This window comes from Macrobrachium nipponense, chromosome 4 (genome assembly GCF_015104395.2).
Source record: "Macrobrachium nipponense isolate FS-2020 chromosome 4, ASM1510439v2, whole genome shotgun sequence".
NCBI classification, from domain to species: Eukaryota; Metazoa; Arthropoda; class Malacostraca; order Decapoda; family Palaemonidae; genus Macrobrachium; species Macrobrachium nipponense.
The window spans coordinates 122,571,844-122,595,815 of record NC_061100.1 but is presented as its reverse complement, the minus strand read 5'-3'; the positions used below and the strand labels follow the sequence as shown (position 1 = coordinate 122,595,815).

The 23,972-nt window shown below is 39.5% G+C and overlaps 1 protein-coding gene across 4 annotated transcripts in view; it reads left to right on the top strand.

Annotated features, from left to right (window-relative positions):
* Positions 1-23,972, top strand: part of LOC135211721 (uncharacterized) — a 290,983-nt gene that overhangs the window by 149,456 nt on the left and 117,555 nt on the right. For all 4 annotated transcript variants that reach the window (XM_064244966.1, XM_064244964.1, XM_064244965.1 and 1 more), the window contains exons 3-4: positions 7,660-7,749; positions 11,769-11,846. In XM_064244966.1, the coding sequence (XP_064101036.1) occupies positions 7,660-7,749; positions 11,769-11,846 (168 nt within the window). The remainder of the gene's footprint in view (positions 1-7,659; positions 7,750-11,768; positions 11,847-23,972) is intronic.

The following is a 23,972-nucleotide window of genomic DNA, read 5'->3' as shown; positions in this document are numbered from 1 at the left end:
CAAAACACTGTAACTATCATAAAGGTAATGACCTCCAAACATACTATGAAATTTTCACTGTGACTTCGTTACCAGCCACCATAAATTATGTATTTACGTATTGTGATGTTTTTCCTAGCCAAAATTGTGACTTTTTCTGTGACTTCTTTTTTTCTGGCCACTGCTGGTAGTTTCACATTTATCATCAGATTTTTGGTAAGAACCACTTGAAGATGGATGGTGACTGTGATGCCCTGAATTTTTTCTTTGGTGTGCCAGAGTCAAACACTGACATTCTTCACACATGCACACACACACACACTCTCACAAAAAGGTTTCCCAAAATTTTACTTCACTTATTTTCCCGCCACTGGCCGGTAGCATAACGCTGATACAGCTCCTCTCCATCTGTCTCTATCCTAAGCCATTTCCCTCGCTTCCTCTAGGCTCTGGATTTCATCTTCAAGACCTCTGACAATTATTTCTATCCACCTCGTTCTTGGCCTGCCCAGCGGTCTTCTTCCTTTTTGTACTGCTCTCAGTGCTCTCCTGGGGTTTTATCCCATCCATCCTCTCAACATGTCCAAACCATTTCAGCCTTCTCCTTTTCAGCCTGATACAGACTGGCAAAATTTTAAATGAACAATATATGAACAGAGAACATAACAATGAACTGGATCAATTAATTTTTTTTTCATCCTTAATGCCATCCCTAAGAATACAAATTATCTTATACCTCGGTATGTTGATCGAGTTTAAATTCCTTTTATTGATTGCTACACAAGTTTTCCAACTAATTTTAAAAACTTGCCTAATGTGTACCTAACCAGAATGTAAAAGCAATAGATGTTCAATGTATTCTCGTATTTTCCACAAATATTTAAATATGAAAAGTCATAGATTTTAGTTTCTCATCAGAGAAGGTCATACTTTGAGCTCTTGTGACCTTGGGTATTGGTCAATGTTATTTGCTTGCATTTGCTGAATAGTTAATTTTTTCAGGTTTATTTTGAGAGGTGAACGAGCTTGGAAGACCATTTCATTGCCAAGTTATTGTGGCTTATGTACAATACAGGCACCCCTCAGTTAATAGCGGTATCAGTTAACAGCTATTCGGTTTTACGCTTGTCTAGTGACGCTGTTAACTGGATTTTTGGTGCTGATCTCTGGTTAGCAGCGCCGACATCCGGTTAACAGTGCCAATTTCTAGTTAACAGCAGCACCAATCTCTGGTTAACGGAGCGATATTCAGTTAACGGCGCCGCTAAGCAGGGTTTTAGTGCTGTTATCACTGATTTTTGGTTAGCAGCTTCGGCTGGGAACGGAACCCCTGATGTTAACTGAGGGCTGCCTGTACTTGTAAAAGAAGGAGGTATTTTGATTTCATAAAATTCAACAAAAACCCTGAATAACATGATAACTGCTGGGGTTTCTGGATGTCTTCCCTCGCCTAAAAAATGTACTTGTGGACCTTCTAAGTAAGTCAAACGGGTAATTTTCTGGCCCTTTCATGCACGCAAACACCCCTTGGCTCCAGAGTAACTCTGCTTGCCTTAATCTCCCCTGCTTGGACAGGATGGTGTCCGCTCTGGTTAACATTTGGATGACACTTTCCTAGGCCAATGTTGTCAGTTTCTGCTGCCCCTACTACTGCTTCAGTCTCCACTTTTACATCTGTTGTTTCAAATCAAAGACATCCCTATTCTCTCTGAATTGAATTGCAGTCTTGTCAGTATATCTCCATAAGCTTACTGTTGATTTTGTAGAATGTATTATCTTTATTTGAAGACTTCAAGAAGTTTCTGTATGAGAATGGCATAAAATTCGAGGGAAGATGAGGAATTTTTTTTTTCCAAGCTGACAGAGTCTTCACAATGTCAAGACCAAGGGTGAAAGTGCATCATCTGATGATATAGCAGCATCCAAATTCCCTGCCATTTTGGCACCCAGTAGATTGTGGAACAGCATAAAAAAGCAAGTAATTATTTGGATTATTGCTTCTATACTATCTCTAATCCCATCCCCTTTGGGAAAATCAGTGGTACAATTGTCTAGTGTTTACAGTTTTTTAAATTTTTTGGGGGGAGGAGATGGTAGATAGTTGTATCACATAAACATAGTCCTTACATTATCATTTCAATATTAAGTTGAAGTTATTGAATAATTCTATTTGTTAACTTTACAGAAAACATTAGAAACTCATAAAATGCTATCAAAGATAAAAAAAAAAGGTGATAACCTAACAGTGTGAACCATGTAGCCACCCTTTTTTGCTTTTGATATCGTAATGTGCCCAGGAATCTGTCAGTGTGTCATTTATCGTTTTAAGAAAGATCCCTCGCAGAGCGAGAGACAATTATTGCACTGCATTCGGTGCAAGTTCCTGTTAGACAGACATCAAGAAAGCTTATAATATATGAAGAGAATCTTACATAGATGAATCAAATTGTTTAGAGAACGGCAAAGTTTAGAACTTGGGCCTAGAGGTGGAACTACTTGAAGCACCACAAGAAAGCAAGACAATACAATAGTGTAAATGTTGCTGAGCAACATTCATTTGTGAATTTTTAATTCTAGCTCCTTGTAATGGTATTGTTGAACCAGGAATCATGACTAGATCTACGCCTATGACTGGTGTCTGATGAATACTTTGGATGGAGAGGGAGAGATTTTTAAAAATACACTTGAAATCTTTGATAGGTGTCAAAGAATAAGCAAACTTGCCTTTGATGGGTAAGATTTTTAGTTAGGCTTAACTTTTTTTTTTTTTTTTTTTTTTTTTTTTTTTTTTTTTAAATCGGTGTCTAGTATACCATGGATAGGGAGGGAAACAGATTCAATGATGCATGCATTTTTTTTCTTCAAAACCTAAAAATACATTTTATTGGGAGATACTTTATTAACATCGGCCTAATTCCTCCATCACTCCCATGGCACCACCACTCCCCCCCACACCTCGCTACGAACTCCATTGTGTGAAAGCATCACTAATGATAAAGGTTATTTTAAAATTCCTCTGAACGACAACTGAAGCTTAAGATGCATGTTTATCAAATGTTTTCTGTTCAAAACAAAACCCCCTGATTACAGCAGTAGGGTGTTATTGTAAAAACAAATATCTGAAATAGTAGACTGAAACAAGAAAGTCACCTTTCATATTACTTATCCTTTCAGCTACTCATAATATTCTTATGGTAGTAGGTCTAGCCATAGTTTCTCGTTGGACCAGTGGTTTTTGTGCTCGGCTACCAATCCAGTGATTCGAAGTTCGATTCTCGGCTTGGCCAACGCTGAATCAGAGGAATTTATTTCTGGTGAAAGAAATTAATTTCTCGATATAATGTGGTTCGGATCCCACAATAAGCTTTAGGTCCTGTTGCTAGGTGTCCAATTGGTTCCTAGCCACTTCAAAATATGTAATCCTTCGGGCCAGCCCTAGGAGAGCTGTTAATCAGCTCAGTGGTCTGGTAAAACTAAAATATACATACTTAGATCTAGCCATATACATACTTAGATCTAGCCATACATGTGAAACTAATATTAATTATTTTCTATTTAGAAGAAATGAATAGCTACAGAAAGATGAAACGGATGATGTGCACGGAATTTGATAAAAAGAAGACTAAATTATATTTGTTTGGTTTCTTATTAAGATTTTTTCACTTGAGATAGCTGGGTATGAGTAAATTATGTTAAGCAGTTATGAAAAGGATGAAAAAAGGAGAACATGGCTAATAAAAAAAGAATAATGGGATTAATCAAATTAAGTAGATTAATATATATATATTGGCCATTTAAATATTCATTCACATTATGTATCTGAGAGAGTATACAGATGAAAATAGACCTAGGGTAATCATGTGTGAAACTCAAAAGTCAGATTTAGGCTGATTAACCCTTAAACGCCGAAGCGGTAAAATAAAAATTATCTCCCGTGTGCCGGAGGTGTTTTGGAGTGAGCACGGAAGCGGAAAAAATATTTTTTTCAAAAAATCACAGCGCGCTTAGTTTTCAAGATTAAGAGTTCATTTTTGGCTCCTTTTTTTGTAATTGGCTGAAATTTAGTATGCACCATCAGAAATGAACAAAAAAAATTATCATTATCATATATAAATAATGCGATATATGATAGCGCAAAAAACAAAATTTCATATATAATTGTATTCCAAATCGCGCTGTGCGCAAAACGGTTAAAGGTAAAAAAGTTTACTTTTTTTTTTTTTTCGTTGTAAGTGTACACTAAATTGCGATCATTTTGGTATATAACACATTGTAAAACGATAAAATCAACACAGAGAAAAATATTATTATTACAAAATAATGCCAATGAATTCGTAACGCGCGGACGTAAACAAATATTTTTTTTTAAAAATTCACCATAAATCTAAATATTGTCCTAGAGACTTCCAATTTCTTTTAAAAGGAAGACAAATGATTGAATATTACTATACTGTAAGAGTATTAGCTTACAATTGCAGTTTTTTAACCATATCTGACGAGTTAAAGTTGACCGAATGTTGAATTTTTTTAATATATTATATGCAATTATGCGGAAATTAGAAAAGCTACAACCTTCAAAAATAAATATTTTTCGTTTATTCTACATGAAATTGCGCACATTTTCATATATAAAACTCTATGAAATGCCTAATATGAAACGGAGCAAATATTCCGAGAATGGGGAGTACACATTTGGAGATTTGTGGCGGAGAATCCGCGCGCGGAGGGAAGGAAGTTTTTTTTTTTTTTTTGTTTTTTTTTTTTTTTTTTTTATTCACCATAAAATCTAAATATTGTGCTAGAGACTTCGAATTTGTTTCAAGATGAAGATAAATGACTGAATATTACTAGACTGTAAGAGTTTTAGCTTACAATTACGTTTTTCGACCATTTCGGTAGAGTCAAAGTTGACCGAACGTGGTTTTTTTTTTTTCTATTTATCATGATTTATATGCAAATATTTCAAAAATGAGAAAAGCTACAACCTTCATTTATTTTTAGTTGTATTCTAAATGAAATTGCGCACATTTTCATACATAAAACTTTATGTAACGGCTAATTTAAAATGGTGCAAACATTACCCCAATCGCACGTATGATTTTTTCGGAAAGAGTTACTTTACCGCAGCGCGGACGTAAAGAAATGTTATTTTTTTCATAAATTCACCATAAATCGAAATATTGTGCTAGAGACTTTCAATTTGTTGCAAAATGAAGGTAAATGATTGAATATTGAACTAGAATTATAAGCCGGTTTTAGCTTTACAATTGCGTTTTCTAACCCATTTCAGTAGAGTCAAAGTTGACCGAAAGGTTGAAAATTTGTGTCACTTATTGGTTTATTTATATAAAAATATCTCAAAACTGTAAAAGCTACAACCATGGGTTGTTTTTAGTTGTATTGTGTTGCCATGAAATGCGCACATTTTCCATATATAAAACTTTATGTAACGGCTAATTTTGAAAATGGTGCAAATATTACCACAATCGCATGTATGATTTTTTTCGGAAGAGTTACCGCGCGGACGTAAGGAAAAAGTTTGTTCATAAATTCACCATAAATCGAAATATTGTGCTAGAGACTTCCAATTAGTTGCAAAATTAAGGTAAATGATTGAATATTACTATAATATAAGAGTTTTAGCTTACAATTGCGTTTTCCGACCATTTCGGTAGAGTCAAAGTTGACCGAAGGTTGAAATTTTGGCACTTATCATTATTTAAATTAAAATATCTCAAAACTGATAAAAGCTACAATCATGAGTATTTTTTTTTTGTTGTGTTGTCTACTAAAAATGCACAAATTTCATCTAGTATAATTACGCCAGGTAACGGCTAATTTAAATGGTACAAAAAATTATGTCAAAGTGACAAAATAATTTCCGAGATGTGTCACAGATACTTTTTAGTGCGGCAAGAAAGAAATTCGCGCTTGCGCGCCTGCGTATCGATTGTAAACAAAACAACACCTTGATCCGTGAACTCCCAGCATCCCCCAAGGCGCATGATTCAAGAGTTTTGGCTGGTAGGCCTAAAAGTATTTTTCCGCGAATTTAAAAAAAAAACTTTTGTATGTCGACGTAAAATACGTCCAGTCGGCACCCGAGAGACAAAAAATGTTGACGTAAAATACGTCCAGTCGGCGTTTAAGGGATAAATGTCATGCAAATTATTTTATTGATCAAAGGACAAAATTAATGTAATTACACATTGCTATTAAAGAATATTGATGCCCTAATGTATTATTTATCGGCTGTAGGAGATGGAATGACGACACCCCAGTACAGCACAATACTTTGGGTCAAGACTTGAGTGGCAGCAAAGCCAACTTCAAAATGCTTATTCTGCCACGAATCTAGAGTTGAGAATAAAATTAGAATTCGTGGACTCGTCGGTATATAGCTTCCTTACTTTGTAAAATTATCATCTTTGATATGTTGAGTAAATCTACTTAATTCTAATGTAATTTATTTCAAGTATAGCATATTTGAAAGGAAATATTTGTTGTTAAGTAAATAATCTGGCTCCTGCATATGGCAATATTTCCATAACAAACAATGAATTAAGAAACTATGCCAATTCTTCGTGGGCTGACTACCATGAAAATTCTCATATTTCAGTAAAATAAAAAGAGAGAGAGAGAGGGAATTATTATTTTATTAATGTTATTTAATTTACACGTAAAAGCTTGAAATCTTACAAATTACATGAAAAATTAAACAGAAACATTCTTGCAGGGTTTCTAGAGGATTCACAAATGTTTGCATGTCTGTGAAAAACTTGTGTATGACAATTAGGTTCCAATGAAAAATTTGTGTGTCTGTGGATTCGAGCAACTCTAATTGCTTAAGTTCAGGGTATTACTGTACCTCCTGACGAGTTGAATCATAACCTTGGTAGAATAAAGAAAGGTGCAACTGCTCCCTCAATTTGTTTCTGGAAAGATGAGCTTTGTGGCAGATCAGTGAAGCCAAAAAGATCAGATAGCTTCTTCATAATGGATTCTTCATCCCCAAGTTTTCAAAGATTTTTAGTGGTTTTTAGGGAGCCGTTTTCTTGATCTGTTAGTTACCAAGATTTTCAACTGGCTTCCAGTTTATTACTCTCCATTCCAGGATCCTTAGATATGGGTTGTAGGTACCATACTTGTAAATTGGTCACTTCTAGATTTGTGTTTTTGTCCCATTTGCTGTGATAAAGAGGAGTGTTTGGAAGATCTGTAGCCAGTCAGTCATCAAGTCCAGGAGGAACTAAAAATGCCTCATACCAGAGGTAGTGGGTTGTTTACAGAGTTTGGTGTTCCTCTAGAGGGGGTCTCCAACACTTGCACCTGATTGAACCATCACTTTAAAATTAACGGATTTATGTGAAAATAACTATATCTTTGGTATAAATAGCATTCTGCATGAAAACTTTGTCCTAAATTGATAGATGGTTTTATCAGCTGCCAAGGCCATCTGGAAAAATCTCTTGTTACATTTTCAAGAGATTAATAAGAATATGTCCTTTTGTGCAAAATATTTTCATTGAAACATCCATAGAGAGGGTCAAGAACTGGGCATAGCTACAGTCATTTTAAAATATTGAATTCTAATGACTTACAAAAGATTTTTTTTTGGGGGGGTGGGGGGCATTAAAGCTAACACAGTATGTATGTACCTAATTTGTTTTCTTTTCACAGAATATGAGGAGTATGACAAAAAAATTAAAATTGATGATAGTCCAAGCTCATTTTCCGAGCAACGAAAATTAATCAGTATTCCTCTCTTTGGTAAGTACATACATATACATAGTGGTTTCAGTTTTTGTGGTTCAGCTACTGTTGATTAGTCATTTCTGTTAGGTTAGATATATTTTTTGTAAATTCTGTATTAGATAGAGAATGCTTGGTGATATCCATGAATAAAGGAAAGCTCATTCTTTGGTCATCAAGCAGTTAAAAGAACAAATGATAGTATGTATATAGTGTTTTTGGTTGCATAGCCATGAGCTTGAGTTTTTTTAGTTTCAGTTATTTCAACTTATTTCGTATATTTTACCAAGCACGCTAATTTCTTGTAGAGATAAGTTACCTATCCAACCTAAAGTACAGGATTACGATCTCTTATCCATAATTCTAAAATCTGAAATATTTTATGGAGAAAAATAATATAGTTTTCAAAGGTTAAATAATAAAGCTATATTTATAATAATGATTTAAATAAAGGCTGTTTTGCTTGCTGCATCCAATTATACAGTATTTTGCATGTACATATTATCATATTAATACCTTATAGTAACAGAATACAGGTAGTGCTCGAGTTACGATAATTCGTTTTACGATAATCCGATGTTACGATGGGGTTGCAATTAATACTAAAAAAAAAAAAAAAAAAAAAAAGAAAACAAAAAACAGTTGAAAATGCGTGATTTTTAAATTTCGCGCACTGAAGCGAGCACTGGCAGCAGGCGTACTACGCTGTACGATATGTTGGCCCGAGAGCGAGAGGCTGGCATAGGTACAGCGGCAATGAGTTCGACCTCACTTGCGCTCGTTTTGAACCAAGTAACATTAGGTCGGTGGTTGTTCGTTTGTGATTTGAGAGTTTTTTTTAAGTACCGAAAATTAAACAAAAAAATTATGTCTCCAAACAACCAAATAGGTGTCCTCTGGTAGTGCAAAAAAGAGAGGCAATCCATCACTTTGGGAGCAGAAACTGAAAATAATAAATCCAGCGTGAAGCGGGAAAGGCAGTCATGGTTATCGCACGTGACGAACGTTTATCGCAATCGACGGTATCCACCATCCTCAAGGACAAGAAACGCGTAATGGATGCTGTAAAGGCATCTGCTCAGTTCATTCAACGGATATACAAGAAGAGATAGGGCCTTTGGAAGAAATGGAGGCGTTACTGGTCAGTGGATGGAGGATCAAATACAAAAGTGTATGCCGCTCACCCTCCTTAACATTCAGACAAAGGCGCGCATGCTTTTTGAAGAGCTGAAGAAGAATTATGATGATAACCACAACAAAAGTTTTGCAGCAGTGCTGGATGGTTTCGTCGTTTCAAGAACCGCCATAATTTTCACAGTGTGAAAATTAGCGGTGAAGCAGCAAGCGCTGATGCCGACAGAGCTGCTAAATTTAAGGATGTTTTAAACGAGATCGTCGTTAATGAAGGCTACTTGCCAGAGCAAATCTTTAATGTTGATGAAACCGGACGTTATTGGAAACTTATGCCACAACGGTCCTACATCCACAAAGAAGCAACGGTGATGCCCGGGTTTGAAGGCATACATGGATCGCTTGACCTTTCTGCTTGGGGGTAAATGTGGGGCTTGGTATAAACTTAAGCCCTTTATGATTTATCACTCAGAAAATCCACGGGCTTTAAAAAAACATTGACAAGCAGACACTTCCTGGTGGGCATTTACCTGTCATTAATAAAAAAGCTTGGATGACTGCAATATTGTTCGAGGACTGGTTCGTTCATTGCTTCATTCCGGAAGTGAAAGATTATTGTATAAAAAATACATCCCCTTTCTTCAAAATTCTTCTGATTCTCGACAATGCTCCTGGCCACCCTCAGCACATCGGAGATATTAACGAGAATGTAAAAGTTGTGTTTCTGCACCAAACACAACTTCTCTCATACAACCCATGGATCAGGGTGCTGTGGCTACGTTCAAGGCGTATTATCTTCGGAACACGTTTGCGCAGGCTGTTCAGGCTACGGATAACGAGGAGCAAAGATCTCAGAACTTTCTGGGCGGGAAGAATTTAGTGTTCTTAACTCCATTATGAACATTGGAAGGGCGTGGAAGGAGGTAAAGAAAGAGTGTATGAAATGGGGTCTGGAAAAATCTGTTGAAAGTGTATGTGAACTCGTTTAAAGGTTTCGATCAGAATGAAGAAGAAGTGGAAATCAATAAAATGATCTTGATACTTGGAAAAGTTTAGATTTAGAAATTGACGAGGAAGATATCCAAGAACTTATAGATGTGCAAGAATGTAGAGCTAACGGCAGAGGATTTAATTGCACTTGCAGAAGAGAAAAAAAAAGCAGAAGAGGAAGAAGAAATAAAAAGAGACCGGACGAACGTTTACGACCTAAAAAACTTGGCAGAGGCGTTTGCTTTATTTGATCAAGGACTGAAACTTTTAAGTGAAATGGATGGGGACGAGGAACGGTTTGCCAAAGTTCAGAGGGCTCATCAAGACATTGTTGCATGTTACCCGATTAATTTATGAAGAACGAAAAAAAAAAACGCACTGTGTCAACCTAACAATGGATTTTTTCTTCAAGAGAACGACTTCCAGTGCCATTTCCGACTTCCCCCAACCCCGCCCTACCCCCTCAACTTGAGACTCGATCCTGTACGTCTCGGCACAGTTTGTTTCCTCGAGACACCTGAACTAACAGAAGAAATTCTTATCTGAGGAAGAGCGAATTGATGATCCTGCTGCTTTATCATCATCCTCTTCCGATCTTTAGTTTATAGTAGCCATGAACAGCCTGACACCGATCACGTATGCCGACAACGGACCGAATCTTGGTGAGTACCCTTTACACTACAGTCTGATCCTTGTTCTTATTATTAAAGTTTTCTTTTTATAACTTAATTATCATAAGTCAATCTGCATTTGAAACACCCGAACTAGCTGATATTAATAATTACTATACCTTATATGTATAGGTATACTGTGTAGTGTAGGCTAATCTTCCATATATGTGTATATAGCCTAGCCTATATGGTACTGATTAACTTAGTGTAGGCTAGGCTATATCCGAGATACGATTTTCTCAACTTATGATGGGTTTTTCGGAACCTAACCCCATCGTAAGTAGGAGAATACCTGTATAAACATTGCCATTGTACACCATTTGCATTTGATATTGTTTACATTCTACAAATCTCAGCCGATTTAAAAGTACCAAGACCATTGGTGGTCTTGGTGCTACCAACAGCTTCATTGCCATTAGTTGCTAGAAAAAACATAATTCAGTTACTTATTCTTGTAAATTAACAAAGTTGGGTTTAAAACGTGTACGTACATTACTGTATGGTAAGAGCAATAAATGTGGTTTAGAATGCCAAGTTAATATTAATTTCTGGAAATCAACACTATGAAGTTGATAAACTATACTAGATTCATTCAGGACCTTTTGCAGTTGAATTATTTTTTTATAGAAAGAAACATGCAAGTAACCTAGAGCATAAAAGGGGCCTTTTATGGTTTTCCACTGTCAGTACAACTTAAAAAAAGAATTGTAGAACCAAATTTAGCCTGTGTATTGCCTGCCCAAGCTTTTATGTAAGGTAGCAGCAACACCATGTTTGTAGAGAGCTGGCATGTAAACCAGATATATCTGTAAAATAATAGGTCTTAAGTTCTTTGCAACTTGAGTCAACATATTTTCTATTCATAACATAATTGTGAATAATACTGAAGGTAGATTATACAAGTGTCATTTAAAATTGGAACAATGTTGATACAGCACTCTTGTGTGTTAGCATAAGTGCTGTTAGCATAAAACTAAAACTAAATTCATTATATATGGCTGAAATATAATACAGTAGTTACAGCCACATACACACTATTTTAATTCTTTTTCTATGTTTAACTTTAAAGCTTTGGGAGGCCCTCTGTGTCTAGAACTCTGCCAACACTTAAATCTCCCTATGTAGAACTGTAATGCTCTATTTCTAACTGGAAGTTTAATGTCATAGATAGTTATAAGTCCCAACAAATTTTTCTGGGTGTCTTAAGTACCAATATCTAAATTTTATTGATTTCTTTTGGCACAGAAACTGCAGAAGAATTCAACATAACTGGAGCAGCAGGTGGAGGAGGTTCCCCATTACTGGTTGCAAACCCATCAGATAGTAAGTAGTTGTCCTCATAAAAGTTATTTGTAAACTGATTTTGTTTCATAATAAAAACATTACAATTCATATACAGTTGACCCCGTGCTGTTCGCGGACTCACGATTACTGGACTTGCCTATTTGAGGATTTTCAGTGGACTGTTTATACCTATTATTTGCAGAAAAATCACCTATTTGTGGTATTTTTCACAAATATTCACAAATTACTATATTTTCATATAATTTTCGTGCTCTTTTTATGTTAAAACTTAAAAAACTCTGGTATAAACATTTGAAGAGTGATTTTTGTGTTTTGACTATCAAGATAGGCAGTTCTAAGCATTATTTGCAGATTTTAGCTATTGGGGGGAAGGGGAGAGGTCTGGTACCGATCCCTTGCAAATACGGAGGGTCTACTGTATAGCCATTTAATTTGTTACAAAATGTTTCAAGACTAAAATTCTCCAAAGGAATGAGTAATTCTGTGTTGAATAAATGCTACCCAAACACAGATCCACCAGTTCTTGCTAATACAGTCATTCTTTAGAGTTGGGTGTAAGGTTTCCTTTTCCTTTTATTTTAGCTTTTATACTAAATTTTAATTCATTCTGGTATGATGATTATTGTTAAGTATATGGGATGAATAGGTCTTTGTTATTGATAGTTGGCTCTTAGGTTGAAATGGCTTTGAAACTAGTTTCCTTACTCAAAATTCTTCCTGATAACTGAGAGGCCACCTTTATTGTTGTGCATATTAGATATTTATTATAGGTGGTGATAAGTAAGCTGCTGTTCTCATACCTATCTGATATACTGAGCTTTATGGTAACTTATTTTCTCTCCTGTTTCACATTGATCAGGCCAGCACCTCTCTCTACTTGTGCAAGCCACTACCTTTGCACCTTCTTTTGAATTACCCTACTTAATTTGTTGCATAGCAGGTTGAACATTTCCCCTCTGTGGAGAGCACCATCTACTTTTATGAAGTGGTATGCTTTAGTGGTCACAGGCCAGTTTTTAATCCATTATTGACTAGGGCAGAGACCCTTTTAAATCACCACCCTCACATTTTTAACTCGTACAGGCGGTCCCCGGGTTACGACGGTTCCGGCTTACGACGTTCCGAGGTTACGACGCTTTTTCTTAAATATTCAATGGAAAAATCCGTCCTGGGTTACGACGCTTGTTCCGAGGTTACGGTTACGACGCTGACGGCTTCCGACGCTCCGAGTTAATACGACGCTTTTAAAAAAACTCATACTATGATAAAAAAACTCCCTTTATAGTTTTTAGCACAAGTATATTAATAAAACTAAGTTTCTGGTTTTAGATTACAACAAAAAAATTTTGAGGTTATGATTGATTTTCGACACTTTTTATGTCGTATTTTTCTATGTTTTTTAGTGACGCCTCATATGCGGAACTAGTTTCCGAGCGAATGAATACATACTAGCTTGCGGTGCGCAAAGTTTACATATAACAGTCCAAAAGCACAAATAATGAAAAAATCATTGCTTGTTTCCAGTAATAATAACAACAAAACGAAGTTTCTGGTTGTTAGATTACAATGAGAGAGAGAGAGAGAGAGAGAGAGAGAGAGAGAGAGAGAGAGAGAGAGAGAGAGAGAGAGAGAGAGAGGCGTCTTCCGACGCTCCGAGTAAGGACAGAGAAGTGTTCGTTTCGTTAAAGGGCCTCTGACTCATGCCAGTAAATGTTTTGTTGATACTAATAATATAAGCCTATTTAAAGATACGTTTACTTTAATTAGTCTATATGATACGTAAATAGTAACAACTGTTCTTGTAGCCCTCAAGATTTGGCAAAATCGAAGTATCCAAAGAGAGACATTATCCAGTACACTGGAACCTTGACATACGAATTTAATTTGTTCCGTTACCATCGTCGTATATCAAAACAGTTGTATCTCAAAGCATTTTTTCCCATTTAAAATAATGTAATATGTATTAATCCGTTCTAGCGGTATGAAACCACACCTAAACACAGCTAAATTACATATAATATACACAATTTATACACAAATAAACGAGTAATAACACATAATGATAAAATAACATAGCAATGTGATAAATGATAATAAATGTTAATAAAATCAATTAAAAAAAGAAAGGAATTTTACTTACCACAACGAAAGATGACGTGAGGCCAGCAGGGGGAAGAGGTAGGGAAGGGGGGGGTGGCAGGGAACGATTTGTTCTCGTTTTATTTACGTATGTACACTAATAACTACGTAATAAACACAAATGAAATAACATTGCTAAACTAATTTTTTATTTTTTTTATTTTAAATTAGTTTGTAGTTTAGAAATAATGTGATGCCTTTGGAAGGTTTTATGCTTTGCTATAATTTCATGTTTTGCTTCCATCGAAATCATTTTCTTGGGTTTTTTCTTATCACCTGCTTTGTCTTTAGCTTTGAGACCCATGGTTAATAATAAAATAGACAAAATAACACGAAAAATAGGCGCAAATACAACGAACTAAACGACGACGTGTTAACATGCAGCACCAACAAACAGACAGACTGAACGCCATTTATCGGTCGCCTATACAACTAACACTCATCGCAAAATCGTATCTCAAATATTTCGTTGTATATCAAAGCTTATATTTTCGCAAATTTTCTGTTGTATTCTCAAAACATTCGTATATTAGGGCAATCGTATGTCAAAGTTCCAGTGTAATTTGATCAGAGAGAGAGAGAGACGCCTTGGCAACAATGGTCACCGTCTCGGGGATTGACGTAACATTTATTTTCTGAACAGATAGGACAGAGACGTGTTTGTTTCATTAAACGGCCTCTGACTCATAGCAGGAAATGTTTTGTGACTTATATATAAGCCTATTTAAAGATACGTTTACTTTAATTAGTCTATATGATACGTAAATAGTAATCAGCTGTTCTTGTAGCCCTCAAAATTTGGCAAAATCACTCCAGGTTGTACATAAAACTTCAAGAATGTAGTGTCACCAGAGATTACAATAGTTTTTACCTTCAAGAACCAGCATTCTTTTATGAAAATAACTCCAGGTTGTACATAAAACTACAGGAAACAACATGTAGTGTAACCAAAGGATTACAAGTAAGGTTTTTATAACTTTTTATTAGTTTAAGACATATTTCCAAGCGTCGTTCCGGCTTACGACGATTTTCGGCTTACGACTTGTCTCAAGAACGGAACCCCCGTCGTAACCCGGGGACTGCCTGTATTTAATTATTTATGAGCGTATTCTTATGAGGTACTTGCTGCTATGCTATACTAGGGGGGGTAGCTAGTATTTAATTATTTATGAGCGTAGTCTTATAAGGTACTTGTTTCTATGCTATACTAGGGGGTAGCTAATCTTAAATCAATTCCAAGACAGCTGGAAGGAAGGAAATGGAAAGGATTAAACATGGTGATCATATTAAACAAGGGACTGGTCCATTTTGTTCTTGAGGGCTCCTATTTCCAATTCAATGTATGTAATTTATTTCACATGTTAATTTCACAAAATTTTGAGATTTTGATGTATGTAGTGTCACAGTTTCATACTGTACTGCCCATTTTCAGAGATCACTCATTTTCATTACCTTAAAACTTGAAAAGTCTTTTGTCTGGTTATGGATCTCTATTCTTGTAAACTTAGAATCTTACAGCCTTTTGCTTCTTTTATGTGTCAATATGAAGTTCAACTTTGGTAGCAAATGTGAGAGGAAAAAGAGAATGGTAAAGTACCAAAGCTAAAAAGTGAATTTTAGATTATGTAGGAAAAAAGAATGGTAAAGTACAAAAGCTATGTATGCATATCGTTTGTGCATTTCTGTGGCTTGGATATTGTTACTTCGCTTGATGACTGTTAGAAAAGAGGAAAGCAGTTTTCATCTCACCAAATCCAGAACAGTGTTGGATTGAAAAAAATTATTATTTTGTACATGAACTTCCCTGACAGATATATACTTAGCTATAGTCTCCGACGTTCCCGACAGAATTTCAAATCTCGCGGCACACGCGACAGGTAGGTCAGGTGGTCTACCTTACCCGCCGCTGGGTGGCGGATGTACGAACCAATCCCCCTTGCTTGTCAGATTTTTCTCTGTCGCGGGAACGATAACAACTGTTGTCGGTTCCTCTCGATAGTTTTTCGATTCTCGCTTGCCTGGAGTTAATTTGGACTTCTTTTGCCGACGTATTCGCTTTGTTTGGCTTGGCATACGCTAATTGTGGACCGTTTTGATTTTGATTTTGATTTTCTTTAACGATGTCTGACCTAGATTCAGTAGTTAAAACTTCTGTTTTGTTTAGGGTTTGCGTGAATGAAGGATGTAAGGTGAGGTTGCCGAAAGCTTCGGTGGACCCTCACACGGTTTTGCATGAATGCGGGGTGGGGGAATGAATGTTCTTTTGCTAACCCTTGTAGTGAATGTAAGGTATTGAATGAAGAAGAATATAAGGCTCTCTCTTCTTATGTTAGGAAGTTGGAACGTGATAGAGTACGTAAGGCTTCCTCTAGAAGTTCTAGTAGGTCTAGAATGAGTGAGTTTGATGTGGATCCTAATACTAATGTAGAATTAGAACCTTCTTCCCAAGTTGCAGCCCCTGCTCCCCGCACCGAAGCCGAAGATTCGCCTTCGGAGGCGGCAGCTCTAAGAGCCACGATTCTATCTATGGATCAGAAGATTCGTCAGTTGGAAGGTAAGGAGAGTGTTAGTGATCGTGCAGTGTCCCAGTGTTGTGGAGGGTTCGTCTGACCGGCTCCTTAGTGCCTCTAGGCCTAGACCTCTTCCAGACTCCCAGTTCCAGTGGAGTAGGAAAGTCGAAAGCCGCAAGAGGGCTAGGGAGAACCCCCACCGGTCAGGCGTCCCCTCGGCAGATCCTGAAGTACGCTCCCAGGCTGCCTCGGATCACTACAAGAAGGAGCTCCTACGCCGATGCTTCTCCTCTTCGTCTTCTCCCTCTCTGAAGAGAGGTTGGAACTCCCCGGATGCGTCGCGCCCGTTGAAGAGGGCTTGGAAGGCTCCTGCAGTCCTTTGCTTCTAGTCCGGAGGTTTTCCCGGAAGAATCGTCGGTGGAGGCGAAGAAACCCAAGAAATCCTGTGATCGTTCTTCTTCTCGCGCTCCTCGCTCTGCTCCTGCTTCCGAGGAAGAACAACAAGATTCTCCTACGAGAGTACTCGCGGGACTTCAAGCTCAGATCACGGCGCTAGCAGATTCTCTAGCAGTTAGATCACGTAGGAAGAAGGACGTTTCTCTTCCGATCAAGAGATCTAGGGCGCCGCTCTTCAGAGGATCGTTCTCCTCTTTTTAGGCGGTCTCCTTTATATGGGGAGGTTTTCGTGTGAAGGTAGGGGCTCACGTGAGCGCCTCGCTCTCCTGGCTCTCTTTCGACTTCAAGGCGCCAAACATCGGTAGGACGCTCTATGGAGAAAGAAGTTTTTACTCCAGATTGGATTCCTGCTTCCGGTAAGCACACTGCACCTGCTCATCACGCTATTTCTTCAACTCCCTCGCGTGGGACTTCTCCTCAGCAGCCTCAAGATCTAGAAGGCGACCCTTATACAAGTAGGCGTTCTTCTTCCAGATGTCGCTCCTCACGAGTGGCGGATCGTGACTTCTCTCCTTTACAGGCGTCAAGAGTCTGGTAGGAGTCGTGTGCATGATAGACGGCCTGCTGTTAGCCGCTCCCCGCAAGGTAGGCGCCAAGAGCCTACTGCACATCGATCTCCTAGTAGGAGTTCATCTCTTTTAAGGCGGCATACTCCTGATTATTCTCCTCAGGGCAGACAACAAGAGTCTTTCAAGCGCCCTTCTCCGTGTAGGCGCTCTCCCGCTTCTAGGCGCACTACTCCTGACCGTTCGTCTCTTGGTAGGCACCAGGAATCTCGGAAGCGCCCTTCGCCAGGTAGGCGCTCGTTAGCTTTGAAGCGCCCTTCTCCTGAATGTTACCCTCTTGTTAGACGTCAAGAGTCTCGCAAGCAGCCTTCTTCTAGTAGGCGCATTTCGCCTTCCAGTCGAACTTCCGTTGATCGTACTCAACTTGGACAGGTATGGAGAGCCGTGCAAGCGCTCTGCTCCCAATAGGCGCTCTTCTCCTGGCAGCCGCTCGCCTCAGGATAGGCGCATAGAGTCTAGCAGGCGCTCGCCTCCTCGTAAGCGCCCTGTGGATGTTTCCAAGGATTCTCGGAGTAGGAGCCCTACCTCTCCTTCTGCTGAGATTCCGTCTATCTCGAAGAGGGAGTCTCATCGTAGACAACCCAGATCTTCTCATCATTCTCCAGTGGATGTGAACTCTTCTAAGAGAGGGCGTTCTCCAACCTCTCGTCAACTCCTACTAGGATCCCTTCGTCACCTAAGGATCTTCCGCACTCGCCTCGACAAGACGTCCTAGAAGGTTCGGATGAGGAACCGAACACTTCTGCTGCTGTGTCTTCTTACAAGAAGCTTACAGAGCTACTTTTGCAAGTTTTTGGGGATTCCCTTACTCCCACGGCTCCTCCTCCTCCTCACTCACTTTTTTCAACGGCGAAGACAGTGAAGAGTTCTTCTTGTGTGAGGATGAAGCCAACTCTTTCAATGAAGAAGGCACTGAAGAGTTTTGGTTCCTGGATGGCTTCCAAAGAAGAAGCGGGGAAAACGATGTTCGCTTTTCCTCCTTCGAAGTTATCAGGACGCGCTGGTTTCTGGTACGAAACAGGAGAGTCCTTAGGATTGGGTCTACCGTCTTCGGCTGATTCGGATTTTTCGGCGCTGGTAGATTCGACAAGGAGAGCTGCCCTTAACTCTGCAAAGACGACTTGGGCAATGAATGAACTAGATCACATGCTAAAAGGCATGTTTAGAGTGCTGGAAGTATTTAACTTCCTTGATTGGTCGTTGGGGGTCCTAGCCAAGAAAATTGAAGTGCCAGAGTCATTTTCGCCAGAAGATCTCATGTGTGTTTTGTCTTGTATGGACAAGTCGGTAAGAGACGGAGCAAGTGAAATCGCCTCCTTGTATGGGGCCGGGATCGTGAAGAAGAGGTCTGTTTATTGTTCCTTCTTAACGAAGTCTGTCTCCCATGCCCAGAGGTCTTCTTTGCTGTTTGCTCCTCTGTCCGCTCAGTTGTTCCCTAAACATCTAGTGCAGGACATTTCGAGATCGCTTTCGGCTAAAGCCACCCAGGACCTTTTGGCACAGTCGGCAAGAAAACCTCGCCCTTCCTTCCCTACCAAGACTAAGAAGGAAAAGTCAAGTGTTCGAGAACCCTTTTTCGAGGGGCGTCTTCCTCAAGAACCTCTACGTTTAGAGTCGTAGACCTTCAAGAAGGGGTAAGACTTTCGCCAAGTCAGTTAAAGCCCCAAATAACTTGCAAGTCCTTCAAACAACGGTGGGTGCCAGACTCTTAGAGTTTGCAGAAGTCTGGGCCCAAAAAGGGGCGGATCCTTGGACCCTTTCTATTTTGAGGAGAGGTTACCTCATCCCTTTCGTCGAAAGACCTCCCTTGATGACCATCCCAAGGGAACTGACGGCCAGGTACAGAGACCCCATCATGAATCAAGCTCTCCATCTAGCAGTAGATCAGATGCTGGAGAAGGGGGCTATCGAACTAGTGACAGACCATCGTTCATCGGGCTTCTACAACCGCCTTTTCCTAGTTCCGAAGTCCTCAGGGGGATGGAGACCGGTGTTGGACGTAAGTGCCCTGAACTTCTTCGTAGAAAAGAAGAAGTGCACGATGGAAACGCCTTCATCAGTGCTGGCAGCACTTCGTCCAGGGGACTGGATGGTTTCCTTGGATTTACAGGACGCTTACTTCCACGTACCGATCCATCCTTCCTCGAGGAAGTTTCTCAGATTCATGATGGGGGGGAAAATTTTTCAGTTCAGGGCTCTGTGTTTCGGCCTCTCGACGGCCCCTCAAGTGTTCACGGGGATTTTGAGGAATGTGGCGCAATGGCTTCATTTGAAAGGGGTGAGGATATCCATGTACCTCGACGATTGGCTAATAAGGGCCAATTCAGAAGATCGTTGTTTGAAGGACTTACAAGTAACACTAGAATTGACGAAGGCGTTGGGACTTCTCGTCAATTTCAAGAAGTCGTCACTAATTCCCGAGCAAGAGTGTATGTATCTCGGGATACAGATGAACTCTCTGAGTTTTCGGGCTTTTCCCTCTCAGGAAAGGATAGCCCGAGGATTCGAGAGAGTAACAACCTTCTTAGGGAAAGAAGTATGCACAGTGAGGGAGTGGATGAATCTGCTGGGGACGCTCTCCTCGCTGGAGCAATTCGTTTCCCTAGGAAGGTTGCTCCTGAGACCGCTCCAATTCTTTCTTCATCGGAATTAGAGTCGTCGTTCTCAGGATTTGACGTTCTCCCTGTCGTTATCCCAGGACGTCAAGAAACATCTTATGTTGGTGGACAGATCCCAACCTCTTTGCGAAGGGACTGTCTCTTCAATCCCAGACCCCCAACCTGGTGTTGTTCTCCGACGCGTCGGACACGGGGTGGGGGGACAACTCTGGGAACCAGCGAAGTGTCAGGTACCTGGGTGGGGGACCAGTAGCCTGGCACATCAACAGAAAGGAGTTGATGGCTGTGTGGTTGGCTCTGAAGGCTTTCGAGCCCAAAGTCAGAAGATTGGTAGTGCAGGTCAACGCGGACAACACTACAGCTCTGGCATATATCAGGAAACAGGGGGGGACGCATTCCTTCTCCCTGTACGAGACAGCAAGAGACCTTCTCCTGTGGGCAGAAGAAAGGAGAATCAAGCTTCTCACCAGGTTCGTGCAAGGAGAAAGGAATGTAAAAGCAGGTCTCCTCAGCAGGAAAGATCAGGTCTTTCCCACAGAGTGGACCCTTCATCTGGATGTATGCCAGAGCCTTTGGAAGTTATGGGGCAGGCCACACATAGACCTCTTTGCCACGTCAAAGAACAAGAGACTGGATCCTTACTGCTCTCTGATATCGGATCCAGAGGCATTAGCAATAGATGCTCTTCTCCTAGACTGGAGCGGACTCGACGTCTACGCGTTTCCCCCCTTCAAGATCCTGGGGCTAACCATCAAGAAGTTCGTAGAGTCCGATTCAATGAGAATGACCTTAATCGCTCCCTTTTGGCCGGCCCAAGAATGGTTCACAGAGGTACTGGAATGGTTAGTGGACCTTCCAAGATCGCTCCCGCTAAGGAGCGATCTACTTAGACAACCCCACTTCGACAGGTACCACAAAAATCTCCTCGCTCTCAGTCTGACTGGCTTCAGACTGTCCAAAGTTTGGTCAGAGCGAAAGGTTTTCATTTTCCAGCAACAGCTGCTAAAGCAATTCGCAAGAGCGAGGAGACCCTTCCACCTTGCGTGTATACCAGTCAAAGTGGGACGTCTTCAGACGTTGGTGCAAGAGGAAGAACATTTCCTCTTCCAGTACCTCTGTGATCCAAATTGCGGATTTCCTTATTTTCCTCAAAGAAGAATGTCATTTTGTTGTCAACTATTAAGGGATACCGCAGTATGTTGGCAGCGATATTTCGGCATAGAGGCTTAAATATATCCGATAATAAGGACCTGCATGATCTTATTAGATCATTTGAAACCATTAAGCGTCCTCATGTGGTACCGAACTGGAATCTAGACGTAGTTCTACAATTCCTTGGATCGTCTAGATTCGAACCTCCTGGCTTAGCCTCTTTCAAGGATCTGACGAAGAAGGCTATCTTCCTTTTGGCCCTAGCTACAGCTAAGAGGGTGAGTGAGCTCCAAGCTATTGAGGGCGATGTAGGGTTTAAGGAAGATTCTATGGTGTGTTCGTTTCTTCCAGGTTTCCTTGCAAAGAATGAAAACCCATCACGCCCTTGGCCCAGGAGCTTTGAAGTTCGTAGTTTATCTTTTCTAGTAGGGGAAGAGCCTGAAAGAACTCTTTGCCCTATGAGAATTATGAAGTATTTCCTTAAGAGGGAAGGAACAACTTAAGGCTAATCAAGATGTGCTTTGGTGCTCCGTAAAGGACCCCACTCGGCCTATGTCGAAGAATGCTCTTTCCTTTTTTCTGAGATGCCTTATTACAGAGGCACATGTTGCCTGTAAGGAAGAACATTTTAGACTACTGAAAGTGAAAGCTCACGAGGTGAGAGCCATTGCTACTTCGCTTGCCTTCAGAAAAAATATGTCTGTGAGGAACTTGATGGAGGCGACTTTTTGGAGATGCAGTCTGTTTTGCAAACACTACCTACGTGATGTAAAAATCACATATGATAAATGCTTCGCCTTGGGTCCTTTCGTATCGGCAGATTCGGTGCTGGGGCAGGGAGCTGAAAACTTATCCTGTGTAAATTTTTATGTTACCCTATATTTTATATTGGTGTTTTTTGGTTGTCTGAAAAAGGTTGCAGGAGGCACATCTTTTGTCGTAATATTAACCCTTTGTATTTTGGTTAGGTGGTCTGGTGGGTTTTGGCTCCTCTTGCAGGTAGTGGTAAGGATCTGTTAGGTAAGCGGACAAGGTCCCTCTAACAGGATCCAACTTGGATTCTACCACAATAGGGGATCACATATCCCAGTGGTAGATCCGAGAGTCTTTCAGCATCAGGTCACGTCCTAGCTGTAGCTCTCCAGGCAATGCAGACTCGGAGACAGTATCTATGAAGTCTTCATCCTGAAAAGGTGAGAACCAAGGTTTATATATCCTACAACATTAGTTGTTTCCCGTCTTACCTGTATTATTTAGCTGTCTCTTACCCTCCACCAAGGGTGCCAATCAGCTAAGTATATATTCTGTTCAGGGAAGTTTGATGTACAAAAATGATATTGTTAAACTACAATAAAGTTTTGTACATACTTACCTGGCAAGATATATACGATTAATGGCCCACCCAGCCTCCCCTCAGGAGACAGAGGTGGAAGAGAAAAATCTGACAAGCAAGGGGGATTGGTTCGTACATCCGCCACCCAGCGGCGGGTAAGGTAGACCTCCTGACCTACCTGTCGCGTGTGCTGCGAGATTTGAAATTCTGTCGGGAACGTCGGAGACTATAGCTAAGTATATATCTGCCAGGTAAGTATGTACAAAACTTTATTGTAGTTTAACAATATCATGTTTCTTAAAGAAAGCCAGTCAATCATGTTCATTCATAAATTTTAGTAATAACTTTGTCTTGATAATACTAGTACTAAAGACACTGTAACTTAGTCATGATTTTGGTAAACTTGTGTAATCATAAATGCCTCATATATTGTATATTTAATATACAACCTTCAGCATTACCATGTGCGCCTTGGTAAATGCAGCACAAAGGTACAGTACCTACCACTTTCACTTGAAGATGTTTGACGGCAACTTTGATATTCAGCTCATTGTGGGTGCCGTCATCCATAACTCATATATATGTTGCATAATATTGGTGGAAGTCACAAGGAAAAAGAATATCTATGAATCAGTGATATTTAGCATTTCTTTTGTGTACCGTCTTGGCTATACCAGAAATTGTGCGATGATGGCAAGTTACATAAGATATTTCTCTCTCTCTCTCTCTCTCTCTCTCTCTCTCTCTCCTCTCTCTTTTTAATGGATTCAGTGTAGAATGTGTATTTTATTGTGGGGAGAGATGAAAATGAAAGTTTGGTGTAAAATGATGAACTTTTTATTCTTTTTAAAATAGACTGTGGACCCCCGTATTCGTGTTCTCGACATTCATTGGGCCACATACATATTTGTGGATTTCTCTAATGGACCATATCTGTCCATTATTCGCAGGGAATTCCTGTATTCGCAGTATTTTTATGTGAGAAATATCCACAAATAACTGTATTTTCACATAAATATAATTTTTAAATGAACTTTTTGCGATAAAACTATTAAAAACACCAGGTATAAGATTTTTTTTTTCAAGTTTAAACTAACAATACAGGCACTTTAAGCATATTGATAGGGTTCTAAGTATTTGTGGATTCTAGCTAATGAGGGGGCAGCATCTGGAATGCATCTCCCCGCGAATATGGGGGTAAACTGTAATTATAACATTATACAGTGGTACCTCGAGATACGAAATACTCAACTTACGAAAAACTCGAGATACGAAAGCCAATACGAAAAATTTAACGGCTCTACATACAAAAAGTTTTCAAGATATGAAAGGTTTCTGTAAAGTCCGAGATTCGCCCGAACCACCGATAA